This window comes from Zalophus californianus, chromosome 6 (assembly GCF_009762305.2).
Source record: "Zalophus californianus isolate mZalCal1 chromosome 6, mZalCal1.pri.v2, whole genome shotgun sequence".
NCBI classification, from domain to species: Eukaryota; Metazoa; Chordata; class Mammalia; order Carnivora; family Otariidae; genus Zalophus; species Zalophus californianus.
This window is the reverse complement of record NC_045600.1, coordinates 73,312,419-73,333,439: the sequence shown is the minus strand read 5'-3', so window position 1 is coordinate 73,333,439 and position 21,021 is coordinate 73,312,419. Positions and strand designations below refer to the sequence as shown.

The window sequence follows — 21,021 nt, the reverse complement described above, 5'->3', positions numbered from 1 at the left end:
CCCCTTTCAGGGACTTGACTTTTTTGGGGGCCTGATAGAGTTAATTCCTTGTACAGTGGGAAGACTTGAATTCCTAATCCATATTCAATTGGAAATAGTTAAAACCCTACTTCTATATTTTGTCATACACGTGTACTTAATCCATTAATTTTTAAAAGAGGGGAATATTTTTGCAGCATCATTTCCTGTGCACTATTGAAATGCTACTGGCATTCCTTTGAGCAGATTTTCCACTTGATTTTTGAAATTTTCTTATTCCTCCTCTCTCCTACTCCACTCAGTGATACCACTATGGCTTTCACTTCACTGTGTCCTTGGATATAGAGGTTAAGAATTAATACAGAACTTCGTAAAATCATTAAAAGCAATTCCTAAAAGGAAAACAATTTCTTCTATGATCCAATGTCATAATAATGCATCTGCTGAAAAATTATTATACATCTGCAGGTACCAGGCACTGCGCTAAGCACTCTATATGCAAAGATGGCCTCAAAAGAGCTTACGGACTAGTGAGGAGACATAATGTGCAAGCACTATAGAGAACTGACTTATATTCACCAAAACACAAGAAAATCATATATAGCATAATATAAATCAGTACCTTATACAGATAAATACACTGTAGACTTATCAATTGGCCAGAGACTAGTTCAGTGGACAATAAAAACAGCTAGCATTTACCTAATTTGGAGACTGTACTAAATACCAACCATTATGCTTAGCTTTTTATAGGCATTATATTAATTGATCCTCATCATAACCATATGAGGTTAGTATTTCATCCCTGTTTTATAGATCAAGAAGCTAAGGAAAGTGGTTAAATAACTTGTCCATGGTCACACATGATGAAAAATTGTGAATCCGTGTCTTTCTTATTCTTAGGCTCTTGATTATAGCCATGATTTACAGTTCATTCTCTCCAGATTTAATCAGAGGTGAGTACAAAATCAGAGGTGGAGGAGCTGGCTGTATAATTTTAATTGTTGGTGTCATCAAGCGGGCTTTATGCATCTATCACAATTAAAGGGTTATTCTTTGTTCTCCCTCACCCGAGCTTCGCCCCAGTGCACTGCAATTGTGAATATCACTTCAAGGGAATTCTTTCAGTTTTTCATTCCATTGAGTTCAAAACAATTGATAAACCCTCCTTACATCTACTCTCCAATCCTTTTTCCCTGAGAGATTAAATCTGGCCACTTCATTGGATTTGGATGTTCCTTTAATCATGCCTCCACTGACGCTCTCTCCTAGGTTTTCTTTTCTGGTATTCTGACAGTGTTCAGGTCTTTATTGGAGCTTCTGTAGCTTCTGTTTTTTCAGTAGTACTTCTCAGTTGCTCCACAGTGCCACACAGCTTTGGTGGTGTATTGTGGAATGGTCAGAAATGAGGACAATCTTCTCTGGGCTCAAATAGTAAGGAACTACAGGATCTCTTCTTCTGCTATAGTTCTACTTTTACAAATGGCTTCAGGTCCTGAGGACAAGGCCTGTAATGCAATCACCTCTCCTTTTCCTTCATGTTGCTTCTCTACAATAGGAGGCTGGAAAGACTGGATAATTTAGCAAATTTGCAAAAGCTACCTTAAATGTGAGATTTACTTTATTTTTATTTTTTTTAAAGATTTTTATTTATTCGACAGAGAGCGACACAGAGAGAGAGGGAACACAAGCAGGGGGAGTGGGAGAGGGAGAGGCAGGCTTCCTGCCAAGCAGGGAGCCCGATGCGGGGCTCGATCCCAGGACCCTGGGATCATGACCTGAGCCGAAGGCAGACGCTTAACGACTGAGCCACCCAGGTGCCCCGAGATTTACTTTAAAATAAAATGGTTTCCTTGATTGCTTCCATTCTGTTCTAATCTTAGGACTATTGTCTAACATGTGAAAAGACATCCACTTGTGGGTGATTATTTAGTTTCTTTAAAATAGGTATGCTGTAGGGTGCCTGGGTGGCTCAGTCATTAAGCCTCTGTCTTCGGCTCAGGTATTGATCCCAGGGTCCTGGGATCAAGCCCCGCATCGGGCTCCCTGCTCAGCGGGAAGCCTGCTTCTCCCTCTCCCGCTCCCCCTGCTTGTGTTCCCTCTCTCGCTGTGTCTCTCTCTGTCAAATAAATAAATAAAATCTTTAAAAAAAATAGGTATGCTATAAAATCTGTATAGATCCATTTAAAATTATGTCATTAGAAAGGTATACTCCACTTACTATGGTTTTAAAAAAATGAAACATTACAGAATGGAATATGAATGGTCCAACTGAAGTTAAATTATCTAGAAAGTAGATCAACAAATGTTAATATTCTCTTTCAGTGGTAAAATTTCTCTATTACATTTCTCTATTTGTTCAGAGTAAGCTTGTAGGGGCACCTGGGTGGCTCAGTTGGTTAAGCGACTCCCTTCGGCTCAGGTCATGATCCTGGAGTCCTGGGATCAAGTCCCGCATCGGGCTCCCTGCTCAGTGGGGAGTCTGCTTCTCCCTCTGACCCTCCCCCATCTCATGTACACTCTCTCTCTCTCATTCTCGCTCTCTCAAATAAATACATAAATAAATCTTTAAAAAAAAAAACAAAGTAAGCTTGTAAACAAGCCTCTTCAGTTGACAAGTCAAGCTAGCTTCTGCAGAAAGGGGGTATTTCTTATACAGGACATAGGACTCTTCTACAGAGCCTAAGAACAGGAACAGAGACAGGTCTTGAAAAAGACTAGAATCAAGAACAGAAAGCTTCAGGACTTTTTGACTCATCTCAGCCACTCAGTGTCATTCTCTCTCTTGATTTGTTTATTCATTTATCTATTTATTTATTCAACATGTGTTTATTAGAAGCCTTCTATGTTTCAGGAGCTGTTTGAGCACTGGGAAATAGAGGTAAACAAAATTAACCAATTTTCTGCCTTCAAAGTTGTCCTATTTTAGTGAAAGAAGACAGACAATAAACAAATATAAATAAAAGAAGTTTTGAGTATGCTAAGTGTTACAAGGGAAATAAACAGGGCAACATGACAGCATAACTGAGGAAGCGCTCACTTTAGTCATGAAGGTCAAAGAAAGTCCTCTTGGCAAATGGAAAGATGCTGAAAGACTGAAGGATGAGATGGAAACTGCCATGTAAAGAGCAAGGGAAAGAGCATTCCTCTAAAGGATGAAGGCTTTAGGGCAAGCAGCTTGATGGTTGGGGGAGCAAAGAGGAGGCCGGTGTCCAAGAGTGTTGTTTGCTAGAGGAGGAGATGTTCAAGGTAGGGATCTGAGAAACAGGAAAGTCAGATCATGGAGGACTTTGTCAACCATGGTAAGGAATTTAGATTTGATTTGATTTGATTATTCATTTATTGAGAAAGCACATGAGCAGGGGGGAGGGGCAGAGGGAGAGAGAATCTTAAGCAGGCTCCATGCCCAGCACAGAGCCTGACATGGGGCTCCATCTCATGACACTGAGATCATGACCTGAGCCAAAATCAAGAGTCAGATGCTTCACTGACTGAGCCACCCAGGCACCCCAGATTTTATTTTAAATGTAATGGAAAGCCATTAGGGAATTTTGGGCAGGAAATGCTATGACCTGGGTTGTCTCACAAAGATCACTCTGGATGTTTCAGGGAGAATTGATGGGGGGGGTGGGGAAATGGGGAGAGCATTAGAAAAACATGGTAGTCGAGGACAGAATTGAATTATAGTGGTAGCTGTGGAGACAGCGTGATACACTTTTTAGGAAATACCTAGATGACAAAAGGGAGGAATCAAGGCTTTAGGAATTAGTAGGATGCTAATGCCACTTATGGGGATGAAGACTGGGAAATTAGGTTTGAGAGAGAAATCAAAATTCCCGTGTGAGACAATTGAGTTGAGATAGAAACTCATGCAAGTGGAAATGTTTAAAAGACAGGAAGGTGTACAAATCTTAAAGTCAGAGCTGGAGATAAAAATTTTGGAAGCAACAGTATTTATTTTCTCAAATTTTTAGTTAAGTTCTAGTTAGTTAACATACAGTGCAATATTGGTTTCAGGAGTAGAATTCAATGGTTCACTGCTTACAGCACCCAATGCTCATCGTAACAAGTGACCACCTTAATACCCATCACCCATCTACCCTGTCCCCGACCCACCTCCCTCCCTCAACCGTCAGTTCTCTATCATTAAGAGTCTCTTATGCTTTGTTTCCTTCTCTCTTTTTTCCCCCTCCCATGTGTTCATCTATTTATTTCTTAAATTCCACATAGGACTAAAATCATATAGTAGTAGTCTTTCTCTGACTTATTTCACTTAGCGTAATATACTCTAGCTCCATCCACGTTGTTGCAAATGACAAGATTTCATTTTTTTGATGGCTAATATTCCATTGTATGTATGTATATAAATGTCATATATATATATATATGCATCACATCTTCTTTATCCATTTTTCAGTTACTGAACACTTGGGCTGTTTCCATAATTTAGCGATTGTTGATAACGCTGCTGTTGATAACGCTGTTGATAACATTGGGGTGCATGTACCCCCTTGAATTTGTATTTTTGTATTCTTTGGGTAAATACCAAGTAGTGCAATTGCTGGAGTATAGGGGAGTTCTATTTTTAACTTTTTGAGGCACCACCCCCTTAGTGTTTTCCACAGTGGCTGCACCAGTTTGCATTCCCACCAATAGTGTAAGAGGGTTCCCCTTTCTCTTCATCCTTGCCACCTGTTGTTTCTTGTGTTGTTCATTTTAACCATTCTGACAGCTGTGAGGTGGTATATCATCGTGGTTTTGACTTGTATTTCCCTAATGATGAGTGATGTTGAGCATCTTTTCATGTGTCTGTTAGCCATCTGGATGTATTCTTCTTTGGAGAAATGTCTATTGACGTCTTCTGCCCACTTCTTAACTGGATTTTTTGTTTTTTGGGTGTTGAGTTTGATAAGTTCATTATAAATTTTGGATACTAACCCTTTATCAGATATGTCATTTACAAATATCTTCTCCCATTCCGTAGGCTGACTTTTAGTTTTGTTGATTATTTCCTTTGCGGCACAGAAGCTTTTTATCTTGATGAAGTCCCAATAGTTCATTTTTGCTTTTGTTTCCCTCTCCCCCAGCAACATGTCTAATAAGAAGTTGCTACGGCCAAGGTCAAAGAGGTTGCTGCTTGTGTTCTGTTCTAGGATTTTGATAGTTTTCTGTCTCACATTTAGATCTTTCATCTATTTTGAGTTTATTTTTGTATCTCGTGTAAGGAAGGGGTCATTTCATTCTTCTGCATAGTGCTGTCCAGTTTTCCCAACACAATTTGTTGAAGAGACTCTTTTTTCTATTGGATATTCCTTCTTGCTCTGTTGAAGATTGGTTGACCATGAAGCAACAGTATGTATGTATGTATGTATGTATGTATTTATTTATTTAATTTTATTTATTTATTTGACAGAGAGAGAGACATAAAGAGAGAGGGAACACAAGCAGGGGGAGTGGGAGAGGGAGAAGCAGGCTTCCTGCTGAGCAGAGATCCCAATGCAGGGCTCGGTCCCAGGACCCTAGGATCATGACCTGAGCCAAGGGCAGATGCTTAACAACTGAGCCACCCAGGCACCCCATGAAGCAACAGTATTTAAAACCAAAAGACCGATACTATAATCCAGGAAGAAGTGTTGACCAAGGTGTGAGGCAATTCTACAGATAGGATTTCCCCAGTTATTAAGGCTATAGAGAAGAACATGGCCATACCAGAACTTCCAAGTATACGTAATAGTTCTAGTCATCCAAAGAGGCTAATTTAACTTTCTCAGTCCCATTTCCAACCATCTGAGGAAGAGAATCTGATTGGCCCAGCTCGGGTCAAACTGGTTACTGAAGGGTCAGTCCCTGTAAATGGAGTGGGGAGGCAGGGATCAGAAGATTCTTTCTTAGAGAAAGGGGATGGTCACTTGCTTCTAGGATTAGCAAACACTTAAAAAATGACCCAAAATGACATGCATCAATTCTATAATCAGAAAAATGGATTTCATTTTAAATAAGTAAGGTCATTATTACTTAATGCTTAGTCTTACCCTTTTTTTAAAAGTAGGCTCCACACCCAATGTGGGGCTTGAGCTCACAACCCTGAGATCAAGAGTCACATGCTCTATGAACTGAGCCAGCCAGGTGCCCCAAAGTATTTTTTTTTATTTTAAGTAATCTCTGCCCACAATGTGGGGCTTGAACTCATGACCTGAGATCAAGGGCCACATGCTCTACTGACTGAGCAGGCCAGGCACCGCTTAGTCTTACTCTTTAATAAAGAGTGGTCAAGGAACGCCCAGGTGTCTCAGTCGGTTAAGCGGCTGCCTTCAGCCCAGGTCATGATCCCAGGGTCCTGGGATTGAGTCCCACATCTGGCTCCTTGCTCAGCAGGGAGCCTGCTTCTCCCTTTCTCTCCTTCTGCTTGTGCTTTCTCTGTCAAATAAATAAAATCTTTAAAAAATAAAAAAAAGAGTGGTCAACACCACCACAAAAAAATGCTAGTGTGTCATGTACTATCAAGAAAGTAAGGGGCGCCTGGGTGGCTCAGTCGTTAAGCGTCTGCCTTCGGCTCAGGTCATGATCCCAGGGTCCTGGGATCGAGCCCCGCATCGGGCTCCCTGCTCAGCAGGAAGCCTGCTTCTCCCTCTCTCTCTGCCCCTGCTTGTGTTCCCTCTCTCGATGTCTCTCTCTCTCTATATCAAATAAATAAATAAAATATTAAAAAAAAAAAAGAAAGTAAGGGGCGCCTGGGTGGCTCAGTCAGTTAAGCAGCTGCCTTCGGCTTGGGTCATGGTCCCAGGGTCCTGGAATCGAGCCCCGCATCAGGCTCCCTGCTCAGCGGAGGGCCTGTTTCTCCTTCTCCCTCTCCCTGCTCAGGGGAGAGCCTGCTTCTCCCTCTCCCTCTGCCCACTGAGTGCTCTCTCTCTATCTCTCTGTCAAATAAATAAATAAAATCCTTAAAAAAAGTGTTGATAAATTCATACATACAACTTAAGTACAGCCTGCAGAAGATAACCTAAAGTTGCATATAATTGACTGGATTTGCCTTTATTTCAGTGTCCTCTGGGACCTATAGCCTGGGAACTGATAGGACATCACATCTGCTGTGGACAACACATCAGTAGACAACTACCTCTGATGGTACCAGCATCAAAAGGTAAATTGTGCCTGAAGATGAAAGTCTTTTAAAATCAAAACAATGTTCAGTCTGTCATTGTGGGGCATCTTGCTAGGCTCCAGAGTGACTGCTTTGCTCTCAGCTCTTTTCTTCAATCTTCTCAACATTTTATTTCTAAATTATTACAACAGAAGTTTTACTGTGCAAATTTAGGAGGTGAAGCTAAATACCGCCACAACAAAAGCTGAGAACAAATGAGTGGTCCATTCCTCTATCCATGTTATTAGCCCTTCACTCTCGCTAAACAAAGGTGGGCAATTTTAGATGAAAGAGCACAGCCCCACAAGAGCTTCTTCCACACTTACCTTTTTTTTTTTTAAGGTTTTATTTATTTATTTGACAGAGACACAGCGAGAGAGGGAACACAAGCAGGGGGAGTGGGAGAGGGAGGAGCAGGCTTCCCGCCGAGCAGGGAGCCCGATGCGGGGCTCGATCCCAGGACCCTGGGATCACGACCTGAGCCGAAGGCAGACGCTTAACGACTGAGCCACCCAGGCGCCCCTCTTCCACACTTACTTTAAGATATTTTTTTAACTTTGTCCCTACTCTCCCACCCCTCAGTCACAGTTACTATTGAATCCATTTTTACTTGATTTCACTTCTATAAAGTTTTTTCTTTTTTTTTTTTTTTTAAAGATTTTATTTATTTATTCATGAGAGACAGAGAGAGAGAGAGAGAGAGGCAGAGGGAGAAGCAGGCTCCCAAGGAGCAGGGAGCCTGATGCGGGACTCGATCCCAGGACCCCGGGATCATGACCTGAGCCGAAGGCAGACGCTTAACCATCTGAGCCACCCAGGCGCCCTATAAAGTTTTTTCAAGGGTAGGGTGCTTTATGCACTGCCCATGGGGTGTGTAAATGGTGAGGTCATTTTGGAAAAAAACTTGACATTATCTAGTAAAGTTGAACATGCAACTTTACTTCTGGATAAAAAATTTGCAGAAATGTTTGCATATGTGTACCAGGAGACATATACTAGAATGGTCACAGCAGTGTTATTCATAAGACAAAAAATGGAAACAACATAAATGTCCATAGTTCAGGAAATGAATGCACATGGCTATATAGTCATACAATGAAATAACAAATGTATTTTCTTTATAATAAAATTATAATTAATATAAAAATTTATAATATATAATAAAATTATAATAAATCTTATTATTATTAATATATAAACAAAATTATAATAAAATTTCTTTATAATAAAATAAATAAATCTAATTTTCTTTATAAAATTATAAAGAAATATAAGGCAGTTAGTAGTTATAGAACATTTAAGATAGTGGTCACCCCTGGGGGAAGAAGGGAATAGTAGGGTGGGAACTTACAGAAGGTTCTTCATGTACTAGTAATGTTCTATTTCTTAAGCTAGTGTGTATGTTTGTGTACACTTTATTATTGTCCAACCTGCCCACATATGTTTTATTTCCTCTTTTATATGTGTGATATGTATACACTAACATTTTTATAATAATATACATAATGCATTTTGTTTATAATACATTTTATTATACATAACAGTTTTAAATTGGGCTATAACTTACATGCCATAAAATTTACTCTTTTAAAGTGTACAATTCAGCAATTTTTACTATATTCACAGAGTTTTTTGCATTCATCCCAACTAATTTAAGAACATTTAATTACCCCAAAAAGAAACCCTGTAGCAGACATTTCCCTTGTCCCCACATTCTGCTCCTGATAATCACTTATCTGCTTTCAGGCTCTATCAGTTTGCCTATTCTGGACATCCTTTGTAAATGAAGTCACATAACATATGCTTTTTTGTGAGTCTGGCTTCTTTCACTTGTCATAGTGTTTTTAAAGTTCATCCGTGTTGTAGCATTTATCTTTATACCTTCTTTCCTTTTTATTGCTGAGTAATATCTCATTGTATGGGCATACCACATTTTGTCTATATATTCATCAGTTGGTGGACATTTGGGTTGTTTTTAGTTTGGGGCTATTATGAATAATGCTGCTGTGAATATTTGTGTACAAGTTTTTTGTGTGGACATGTTTTCACTTCTCTTAGGTATATACCTAGAAGTGGAATTGCTGGGTTATAGGGTAGCTCTATGTTTAACATTGTGGGGAATTGCCAAACTATTTTTAAAGCAGTTGTATCCTTTTATGTTCCTACCAACAATGTATGAGAGTTCCAATTTTTTTCATATCCTCACTTGTTTGTTTCTTTTTTTAAGATTTTTTTATTGATTTATTTGACACAGAGAGAGAGACAGCTAGAGAGGGAAAAAGCAGGGGGAGTGGGAGAAGCAGGCTCCCAGCTGAGCAGGGAGCCCAATGCGGCACCCGATCCCAGAGCCCCGGGATCACGACCTGAGCCGAAGGCAGACGCCTAATGACTGAGCCACCCAGGCGCCCCTCATATCCTCACTTGTTATTGAAGTGATATCTTGTGTGGTTTTTAAAAATTTGTTATTTCTCTTGTGGTTTTGATCTGCACTTCCCTAATGAATAATCACACTGAACATCTTTTGTGTCTTTACCAGCCCCTTGGATAGCTTCTTTGGAAAAAATCTCCTTAGATCCTTTGTCCATTTTTAAATTGAGTTATTTGTCTTTATATTGTTGGTTGTAAGAGTTCTTTATGTATTTTGGATACAAATCTCTTATCAGATATATGATTTGCAAATATTTTTCCCATTCTGTAAGTTGTCTTTTACTTTCTTGATAGTGTCCTTTGAATCACAAAAGTTAATTATTTTTTTAAAGATTTTATTTATTTATTTGACAGAGAGAGAGACAGCAAGAGAGGGAACACAAGCAGGGGGAGTGGGAGAGGGAGAAGCAGGCTTCCTGCAGAGCAGGGAGCCTGATGCAGGGCTCAATCCCAGGACCCTGGGATCATGACCCAAGCTGAAGGCAGTCGCTTAACTGACTGAGCCACCCAGGTGCCCCCACAAAAGTTAATTTTGATGAAGTTCAATTTATCTATTTTTTCTTTTGTCACTTGTACTTTTGGTTTCATGTCTAACTTCATAGTGTCGTATTTAATACTGCCTAATCCAAGGTCACAAAAGTTTACTTCTGCGTTTTCTTCTAAGATTCTTGTAGTTTCAGCTTTTACATTAGGTTTGTGATCCATTTTGAGTTAATTTTTTATATGGTGTGAGATAAGGATCCAACTTCATTCTTCTTTTTTTTTAAAGATTTTATTTATTTAATTGAGAGAGAATGTGAGTGAGAGAGGGAGAGCATGAGCAGGAGGGAGGGGCAGAGAGAGAAGGAGAAGCAGGCTCCCCACTGAGCAGAGAGCCCAACGTGGGGCTTGATCCTAGGACCGCAGGATCATGACCCTAGCTGAAAGGAGACGCTTAACCAACTGAGCCACCCAGGTGCCCCAGATCCAACTTCATTCTTTTGCATGTGTATGTCTAGTCCTCCAGCACCATTTGTTGAAAAAATGATTCTTTCCCCATTGAATTTTCTTGGCATACTTTTTGGAAAGCATTTAATTGTAAATGTGAGGGTTTACTTTTGGTCTCTCAGTTTTATTCCATTGATCTGCATATGTATCCTGTATCAGTATTATGCTGTCTTGATTATTGTGGCTTTGTAGTAAGTTTTGAAATCAGGATGTATGGATCCTCCTACTTTGTTCTTTTTCAAGGTTATTTTAGCTATTCTGGGTTCCTTGCATTTCCAAATGAACTTTAGGATCAGCCTGTCAATGTATGGGGAAAAAAAGCCAACTGGAATTTTGATAGGGACTGCATTGAATCTGTATATGAATTGTGGAAATCTTATCAATATTAATTCTTGAAATCCATGAACATGGGATGTCTTCCTAATTTTTTTTTTTTTTAAAGATTTTACTTACTTAAGGGCACCTGGGTGGCTCTGTTGGTTAAGTGTCTGCCTTTGGCTCAGGTCATGATCTCAGAGTCCTGGGTTAGAGCCCCCTGGGGGGCTTATTTATTTGAGAGAGAGCACGAGCAGGGTGGTGGGGAGGAGCAGAGGGAGAGGGACAAGCAGACTCCATGTTGAGCATGGAACCTGACACAGGGCTTGATCTCATAACCCTGAGATCATGACCTGAGCTGAAATCAAGAGTCAGACTCTTATCCAACTAAGCCACCCAGGCACCCCACATTGATTGATTTTCATTTGTTAAACCAAGCTGTATTCCTGGATCCGTTCCATTTGGTTATAGTGAAAAGCCTTTTTATGTGTTGTTCAACTCAGCTTGCTATTATTTTGTTGAGGATTTTGTATATGTAATTATAAGAGATATTGATCTATAGTTTTTTGTGGTATCTTTGGTTTTGGCCTCAGGTAATAAGTTGGGAAGTGTTGTGTCTTCTATTTTTTGGAAGACTTTGTGAAGGATTGATGTTATTTCTTCCTTAAACATTTGGTAGAATTCATCAGTGGAGTCATCTGGGCTTGGGATTTTCTTTGTGGGATGTTTTTGGTTACAAATTCAGTCTCATAAGTCTGTTCAGATTTTCCATTTCCTCTTGAGTCAATCTTAGTAATTTGGGTCTTTCTAGGAAATTGTCCTTTCTACCTAGGTTATCTAATTTGTTGACATACAATCGTTTGTAGTATTCCCATATAATTATTTATTTCTTTAAGGTTGGTAGTGATGTCACCTCGTTCTTTCCTGATTTTAGTAATTTGAGTCTTCTCTCTTTTATCTTGGTCATTCTAGCTAGTTTTGTCAATTTTGTTGATCTTTCAAAGAACCAATTTTAGTTTTGCTAATTTTCACTATTATTCTTCTGCCTCCTGTTTCATTTATTCCTGCTCTAATCTTTGTTATTTGCTTCCTTCTGCTTGCTTTGTGTTTAGTTTCTTCTTCTCTTTCTAATTTCTTAGGGTGAAATTTAGTTGATTTGAGATCTTCTTTTTTAATGTAAGCATTTGTAGCTATAAATTTCCTGTTATCTGTTATCTCATCCAATAAATTTTGGGTTGTGTTTCCATTTGTTTAAGACATTAACAATAAAACATGTTTAATTAAAAAAAAAAAAAAAGGACCCATGGTGGGACCTAGTCAAGCTGGGTGGTAACCAAAGCCACATGTCTAGAGCTTGTTCAATTACTGATGCTAAATGGATCATAATATTTTAATAAGTGAAAAATCTAGGGGTGCCTGGCTGGCTCAGTCAGTAGAGCATGCGGCTCTTGATCTTGGGGCCATGAGTTGAAGCCCCAAATTGGATGTAGAGTTCACTTAATAAAAAAGAAAGGAAAAACCAAAAAAGAAAAATCTACTGTGTTCAGTATGCTCTTCAGCAGTGCGCAACTTGGGATTTTGTGCTTCTCAAAGCTTTAAGTGTTCCACGAACTGAAATGTGAGCTGGCTGGGATAATTTTCAAAGTCAGAAAAGTTATAGTACTGGTGACAGAAAACCCTGTGCAGGGACTGACCACCTAGAGAGTCAGTTTTGAGGCCATCCTCATGAACAAAAACCCAAAATAACTTAATATTTCTTCAAAAGAAGGTGCCAAAAAAATGAAGGACGTACATATTTACTTTGTGGGAAAGAAATTTTGTAGGTTTTATTACAAACTGTGTCAAATTTTCTTCCTAAAAGTAAATAAAGTGCTTGTTTTAAATGAAGATTTTCATAAAGGTTTATGGTCATGTTAAAAATTCTATTCCTAGCCGGGCTCCTGGGTGGTTCAGTCGTTAAGTGTCTGACTTCGGCTCAGGTCATGATTCCCAGGGTCCTGGGATCGAGTCCCACAACGGGCTCCCTGCTCAGCGGGAAGCCTGCTTCTCCCTCTGCCACTCCCTCTGCTTGTGTTCCTGCTTTCGCTATCTCTCTGTCAAATAAATAAATAAAATCTTAAAAAAAATTTATTCCTAGTGATCATTCTTTCCTGTTAAGCTAAGTGTGCCTGGCAATCAGCTGCATTATTTTGTAAGTTCATTGATTTGGAAGTTATAGCTTTCTTATTCACCCCATTCTAAGCAATCTTGAATTTATTTTGGAAACTTTGCTTTGGGAGAAGAGAAACCTTTTTTTTTTTTCATTGAAGTATAGTTGACACACAATGTTACATTAGTTTCAGATGTACAACATAGTGATTCATGAACTCTTTATTTATGCTATTACCAGTGTAGCTACCATCTGTCACTGTACAACACCATTGACTATATTCACTGTGTTGTACCTTTCATCCCTGTGACTTATTCATTCCATTACTGGAAACCTGTTCTTCCCCTGCCCTTCCCCCATTTTGCCCATCCTTCTATCCCTTCCCCTCTGGTAACCACCAATTTGTTCTCTGTATTTATGGGTTTGTTTCTGCTTTTTGTTTATTTTTTATTTTTTTTTAAGATTTATTTATTTGAGAGAGAGAGAGAGCATGAGCAGGGGGAAGGGCAGAGGGAGAGGGAGAGAATCTTAAGCAGACTCCCCACTGAGCATGGAACCCAACGCATAGCTCAATCTCATGACCCCAAGATCATAATCTGAGCCAAAACCAAGAGTCAGAGGCTTAACTGACTGAGCCACCCAAGTGTCCCTTGTCTATTTTTCAGATTGCACATATAAGTGAAATCATATTGTATTTGTCTTTATCTGACTTATATCTTTATCTTATTTATTTATTTATTCATGAGAGACAGAGGGAGGGAGAGAGAGTGAGAGAGAGAGAGAGAAGCAGAGGGAGAAGCAGGCTTCCCACTGAGCAAGGAACCTGGTGTGGGACTCGATCCCAGGACCCCAGGATCATGACCTGAGCCAAAGGCAGACGCTTAACCAGCTGAGCCACCCAGGTGTCCCAATAAATAATATCTTTTTTAAAAAATGTGGAAGTGCTCAAAAGCTCATGGAGATATTTTAAAATGACACCAGAACCAACTGAAAAGGCTCAGAGTGGCTGAATCTGGGACAATTTGGGTGTCAAAATGAATGATATTGATGGATTATAACCCACTGAATAAAATAGGAATCCATGAGAATGCATAGGTATAGATAAATATAATAATAAATAAATATAGTAAAGAGAAATCTTTACCCTAGAGTAGAATTCCAACTAATAAATGTAGAAGGAATAATGGAATTAGAATTATACTGTGGGTATGTCCTTGTTTTAAGGAAATATACAAGGAAGTGTTTAGAAATAATGGGACATCATGTGTACAATTTACATCCAAGTGGTTCCAAGAAATGATAGAGAATATATGTAATATTTGGGGCATCTGGGTGGCTCAGTCGTTAAGCATCTGCCTTCAGCTCAGGTCATGATCCCAGGGTCTTGGGATGGAGCCCCGCATCGGGCTCCCTGCTCAGTGAGAAGCCTGCTTCTTCCTCTACCACTCCCCCTGTTTGTGTTTCCTCTCTCGCTGTGTCTCTCTTCATCAAATAAATAAATAAAATCTTAAAAAAAGAGAATATATGTAATATTATATATTGTGATATATATATATATATTTGGAAAACAGTTTGACAGATTTTTTAAAAGTTAAACATACACATATCTTATGACCCAGCTGTTTCACTCCTATGTATTTACCCAAGAAAAATTAAAACATGTCCACACAAAGACTTATACACAGATTTTCATAGCTGTTATATTTGTAATAGCCAAAACCTGGAAACAATTCAAATACCCACCAACAGTAAGTGGTTAAATAAATTATGGTATGTCTGTACAGTAAAATGCTACCAGCAATCAAAAGGAACTATTGATATAAGAAACACCATGGATGAATCTCAAAATAATTATACTGAGTGAAAGAAGTCAAACCACCCCCCCAAACTAAAAAATAAAACAAGTACATAATGGATGAGATCTATATAAAATTCTAGAAAATGGACATAAAGCCCTACTGGAGGTTGCCTGGGGACTAAAGTGGGATTGGGGTTAGGATGAGATGGAGAGGAATAGCTCACAAAGGGGCAGAAGGAAACTTGGCAATGATGGATATGTTCATTATCTTAATAGTGATGGTTTCACAGTTATATAAATATGTCAAAATTAACCAAATTTTATACTTAAATATATTCAGTGTATTACATGCCAATTATACTTCAATAAAGCTGTTTTTTAAAAACTTACTTATCATTTCCATAGGCTAGACCAGAGAGGTGTTAGTGGTGGCTGAGGTGGTTCTGAGACTAAAGTTCTGAGCTCTTTCTTCCAGGAAAGGAGCTATATTTTGAGTGCTGGGGTTTTAGGATCTTTCCCATGAGATCAGAGCTGACTCTGGGCCAGTGAACACACACACACTTAGACCAAGCAGATGTTCTATGTCCAGGAGGCAACTTTGGGGACAGTTTCCCGGACCACAAAAACAAATGAGATGATTCTTGGTAATCAAGAAAGGTTTCTATCCTTTACCTTAGTAAGGGTTTGAAGATGGTTTTAGGCACAATCTTTGTCTAGGTCCAGATTATCTAGTAAGAAGAATAAACAGAAGAGTCATTAAAAAGAAAAATGAAGTAGACTAACAGCCCTATTTGATATTTTTATAGAGAATGTACTTTCTAAGACTCTTAATCATTGGAAACAAACTGAGGGTTGCTGGAGGGGGGGGATGAAGGAATGGGGTAACTGGGTGACGAACATTAAGGAGGGCATGTGATGTAATGAGCACTGGGGATTATATGAGACTGATGAATCACAGACCTGTACCTCTGAAACCAATAATACATTATATAGTAATTAACTGAATTTAAATTTTAAAAAAGAGAATGTATTTTCTAGACAGGACGTTGAGTCATACCTTATGCTGGAACAATATGGAATGATATTCCATATCCAGGAATGATATGTAACGATAAAAAGCTCCATTAGCACACATTTCATATCCTTCCTGAATTTCCTCTCAAACACTCGAATCAAGATAGATTGAAGCCCTTTGGACAAGATGCGATGAGACACCTGATGGGTTAAAAAAAATATTACATGGAAAAATAATCTCTGTTTACCCTGTCTTGGGACTTTAGGTAAGAATATAAAAGCTCAACCACCCTTGAGCAGAATGAGCCGGGAAGAACTGGAGGACAGCTTGTTTCGTCTTCGTGAAGAGCACATGTTGGTGAAGGAGCTTTCTTGGAAGCAACAGGATGAGATCAAAAGGTACCTGGTGTTCTCCTTAAGTCTTTAAAAGCTGGGCTAAAAAATAAATAAATAAAAATAAAAGCTGGGGAACAAAGGGAAACGGGCAAGTAAGAGAAGGAGGTTTTTGTTTTTGTTTTAAAGATTTTATTTATTTATTTGACAGAGAGAGACACAGCGAGAGAGGGAACACAAGCAGGGGGAGTGGGAGAGGGAGAAGCAGGCTTCCCGCTGAGCAGGGAGCCCAATGCAGGACTCAATCCCAGGACCCTGGGGCCATGACCTGAGCCGAAGGCAGACACTCAACGATTGAGCCACCCAGGCGCCCCATAAGGAGGTTTTTATTTGCAAAATGAAACCAAAAATCATATTGATCATTTATTGTATGCAGGCATATTGTAAGTGCTTTATATGTATTAAGTAGCTTAATATCATAAATGCAATTAACTTATTTAATACTATGAGGGAGGTGCTATTAAGTGGAAAAGGAAACATAAAGAAGTAATTTGCCTAAAGTCACAGCTAGCAAGCGAGTGGTAGCACTGAAAGCTCTTGACTCTGAAATTATACCACGTACAGTGACCTTACAGTATCAGCTTTCAAAAGTGGATCTCTTGGGTGGGGACCTGGAGAGAATTCTGAAATAGAGTGTGGATAAATAATCAGATGGGAAGAAAGGGAGTTCTGAAAGTTCAGATTTCATCTCTAGGACATATTTTGAGGATATTGGTGTCAGTGTCTTCTGGCCAAAGACTAGCAGGAACATACCTGTAGTTTGAGCAAGTTGGGTTTATTACTCATCACAGCTAGAGAAATGCACACCATGGGGAACTATGGTCATTTCAATAAGAATGTGTTGGAAAAAAATCTATTATAGGATTTGAGTTTCAGTTGAGTGATTTGTGGGAGGGTCCAAGGTAACAGGAGTTTGCTCCAGATTTGATACTGTTAGAAAGCAGGGAGAGAAAGGGGAACCCTCCTACACCGCTGGTGGGAATGCAAGCTGGTGCAACCACTCTGGAAAACAGTATGGAGGTTCCTCAAACAGTTGAAATTAGAGCTACCATACGATCCAGCAATTGCACTACTGGGTATTTACCACAAATATACAAATGTAGGGATCCGAAGGGGTATGTGCACCCCAATGTTTAGAGCAGCAATGTCCACAATAGCGAAACTGTGGAAAGAGCCAAGATGTCCATTGACAGATGAATGGATAAAGAAGATGTGGTATATATACACAATGGAATATTATGCAGCCATCAAAAGGAATGAGATCTTGCCATTTGCAACGACGTCGATGGAACTGGAGGGTGTTATGCTGAGTGAAATAAGACAATCAGAGAAAGACATGTATCATATGACCTCACTGATATGAGGAATTCTTAATCTCAGGAAACAAACTGAGGGTTGCTGGAGTGGTGGGGGGTGGGAGGGATTGGGTAGCTGGGTGATAGACATTAGGGAGGGTATGTGCTATGGTGAGCACTGTGAATTGTACAAGACTGATGAATCACGGATCAGTACTTCTGAAACAAATAATGCAATATATGTTAAGAAAAAAAAAAAGAAGAAGAAGATAGTAGGAGGGGAAGAATGAAGTGGAGTAAGTCAGAGGGGGAGACGAACCATGAGAGACGATGGACTCTGAAAAACAAACTGAGGGTTCTAGAGGGGAGGGGGGTGGGGGGATGGGTTAGCCTGGTGATGGGTATTAAAGAGGGCACATTCTGCGTGGAGCACTGGGTGTTATGCACAAACAATGAATCATGGAACACGTCAAAAACTAATGATGTAATATATGGTGATTAACATAACAATAAAAAATTATTAAAAAAAAGAAAGCAGGGTAAATTCTGCATTTGAATATCTCAGTAAGCTTTTTTTTTAAGATTTCTTTTATTTATTTGCGAGAGAGAGAGAGAGAGAGAGAGAGAGAGTGTGTGAATTGGGGGAGGGGCAGAGTCAGAGGGAGAGGGAGAAGCAGACTCCCTGCTGAGCCCAGGCCCCCCCCTCCCAAGATCATGACCTGAGCCAAAGTCAGATACTTAATCGACTGAGCTGCCCAGGTGTCCTGGTATCAGTAAATCTTATCTACAGGGAAGGTAGACTAGAGTGAGGCTAAAGCTGTAATTGGTTAGAATAGCAGTCACTCATTAACCAGGAAAAGATAATGTTTGGTATTTTGTGTGTGGCACAGTGAACTTGTTTCTGTCTGTGTTTAGACAAAATTATGCAGTGGCCTTGTTCAGTATCACTCTATAATGGTCTCGGTGGCCTTGTCTGATATTGGGGTGTTCTGTGAGATTATGTCCAACAGGATAATAACATGGCCTAGCAGTGAGCACCAGGCCCGTTTCAAACAACACTGGGAACTAGTTATGTCAGATCAATTCCCCAAAGTCAAGAACAGCTTTTTGCTTTCTCACTGGTAATCCCCAAGAGTGGTTCAGAGCTACATTTAGAATCTACAGAATACAGGGGCACCTGGGTGGCTCAGTTGGTTAAGCATCCAACTCTTCATCTTGGCTTGGGTCTTGGTCTCCGGGTTGTGAGTTCAGGCCCTGCATGGGGCGCCACGCCACACATGGAGCCCACTTGAAAAAAATCTACAGATACAGGCTTCCATTGTATGCCAGCACTCTTCAAAGTGGAGATTCTTTTGCACTGCGGAGAACTCAAGAATCTGGTGAAAGCAGGTTGCGTAGGCCAAAAAACTCTTGCTTCTTGGTTGATAACCAAAAAATACTTGAGATTGTAGATATTAAGTGGCTAAATTAGATTCTATCCCCCTGACTCCCCTGGCTTTGGGCAAATTACCTGGCTATATTTCATGACTTGATTTCTCTCTCTGGATATAATGACATGTAATAATAACTAACTCCTACAGTGCTTACAACACACAGGACTGTTCTAAACACTTCACATATATTAATTTATTTAATCCTCATAACAATCTAATGAGGCGGGTGCTATTTTTATCTTTATTCATAGATGAGGAAACTGAGCACAAAAGGTTAATGACATGCTGAAAGCCGCATAGATAGTATGTCAGAACTGGCAGGCAGGGGGCCACAGAGTCTGATGGCAAGGATTGAAAGCATGATTTTAGGTCAAGATGACAAATAGTGGGGGTGCCTGACTGGCTCCATCTGTAGAGCATGCAATTCTTGATCTTGGGGCTGTGAGTTTGAACCCCACCTTGGATGTAGAGATTACTTAAAAAAAGGAAAAGATGACAAACAGTGATTGACTATCCAATGTAAGTAAGGCTGGGTGTATACTAAGGGCTATTGAGGTATATACTAGGGGCTGTAGAGGAGTAATCCTTAAAGTTGGGCAACGTATACAGGGGTGTGCGGACAAGTGGGGGATGGGAGAAGTAAATATTAAAATTTCTTATATTTAATTATCTCCCCTTTAAAAATTAGTCTTTTTATGCTGTAACATGACCACGGTTTATCAGGACAGAAGTATATGCATATAATTTAAAAATAAATGTACAAATAAATATATTGAGGTGTGGCCCAACATTTTTTACTAAGACAGTTGTGTAATCATTGCAATAGAATGGACAGAGATGGACACCACAATGTCCCTGCCTTCCCAGAGTTAATTGGGGATAGAAAATTGATTTTTAAAGTGTAACTAATAGACCACAGTAGATAAATTTGTATCACCGATCAGTTCATGATTATGTGCCACCAGATCAACTGGAGAAATAATAACATAATTACAGAAGGAGGAGCCATCCCCACCATCTCTACTTTTGCTCATAGGTTGAGGACGGCCTTGCTCCGCCTGACCGCGGCGGGCCGGGGCCCGAGGGCGGATGTGGCGGAGGCAGAGCAGCCGGCAAGGCGGCGGCGGAATGCGGGTTGGCTGCAGCCCCTTGCTAAGAACCAGCGCCCCCTGATGCATGGGCTGCAACTGCAGTACCAGCGTGTCGGCCCACCTGGTCGCCGACGCTCCCAGCCGCGGGTCCGCGTGGGACACAGACAGCTCCACACCGCCGGTGCCCCAGCGCCCGAGAAACCCAAGAGGGGTGAGGTTCAGAACCAAGTTTCCCACATTGCTCAGACACTGGGAAGGATTGATCTGTCAGCCACATTTTCCTCCTCACTGCTTTACTTCACCCACCACCCCATTTTGTCTTTTTGTTCCTAGTGCTTCTTACCTCCCTAAAACCTTTTTGTCCTGGGTGGTTTGTCAGGTTCGAAGTTCTCAGTTCAGCACGAAGTACTGCCGAGGAGAGAATCAGACAAAGTAAACAGGAATTTTGCCGGTCAAGTTCTGCAGTGGGCCTAGAAAGTAGATTAGATAATGTCCCACTCCAGTCTGAGTGGCAGTGATCTTAAGACAGGTCCCTCTACAAGGCCTATGGGACCCTGGGCTGAGTGGCCATGCCTCTAAAACTGGGGTTCTTTGCTTTTTGGGGGGACGTGGACTCCTTTGAAACCATGCTCAAAGCTAGGTCTCCTTCCAAGAAAAGTGCACGTATACATAGTCAAAACTGCATACAATTCCACCAGTTCAGGGGTGTACAAAGCCCATTCCTGAAGTCCAGGCCTAGAAGTCAGGCTGTAAGTGAGCACTTGAAATTTCTCTTCTTTCTGTATATTCCAAATGGCTGAGAGTCTCTGGCTGTTGAAAACCCAACACTGAATTAAGTAAAATGTTTTGTGTAAATTTCCTTCACCTAGCCTACTCACTCCATGGGAATGGGGTGTCTTTACCCTGGGGATTCAATGTTAGATTTGTTTCATATGGTTCTATATTTTCAAACTCCCTACTGGAGCCAAATGAATCTTTGCAAAAACAGCTAAAAGTAGA

At 40.2% G+C, this 21,021-nt stretch overlaps 1 protein-coding gene across 1 annotated transcript in view; it reads left to right on the top strand.

Moving 5' to 3' along the window:
• Positions 1-7,101: 7,101 nt before the first annotated feature.
• Positions 7,102-21,021, top strand: part of RPGRIP1 (RPGR interacting protein 1) — a 68,670-nt gene continuing 54,750 nt past the window's right edge. Inside the window, exons 1-2 of the mRNA XM_035728289.1 lie at positions 7,102-7,120; positions 16,077-16,209. Coding sequence (XP_035584182.1) covers positions 7,102-7,120; positions 16,077-16,209 — 152 coding nt within the window. The remainder of the gene's footprint in view (positions 7,121-16,076; positions 16,210-21,021) is intronic.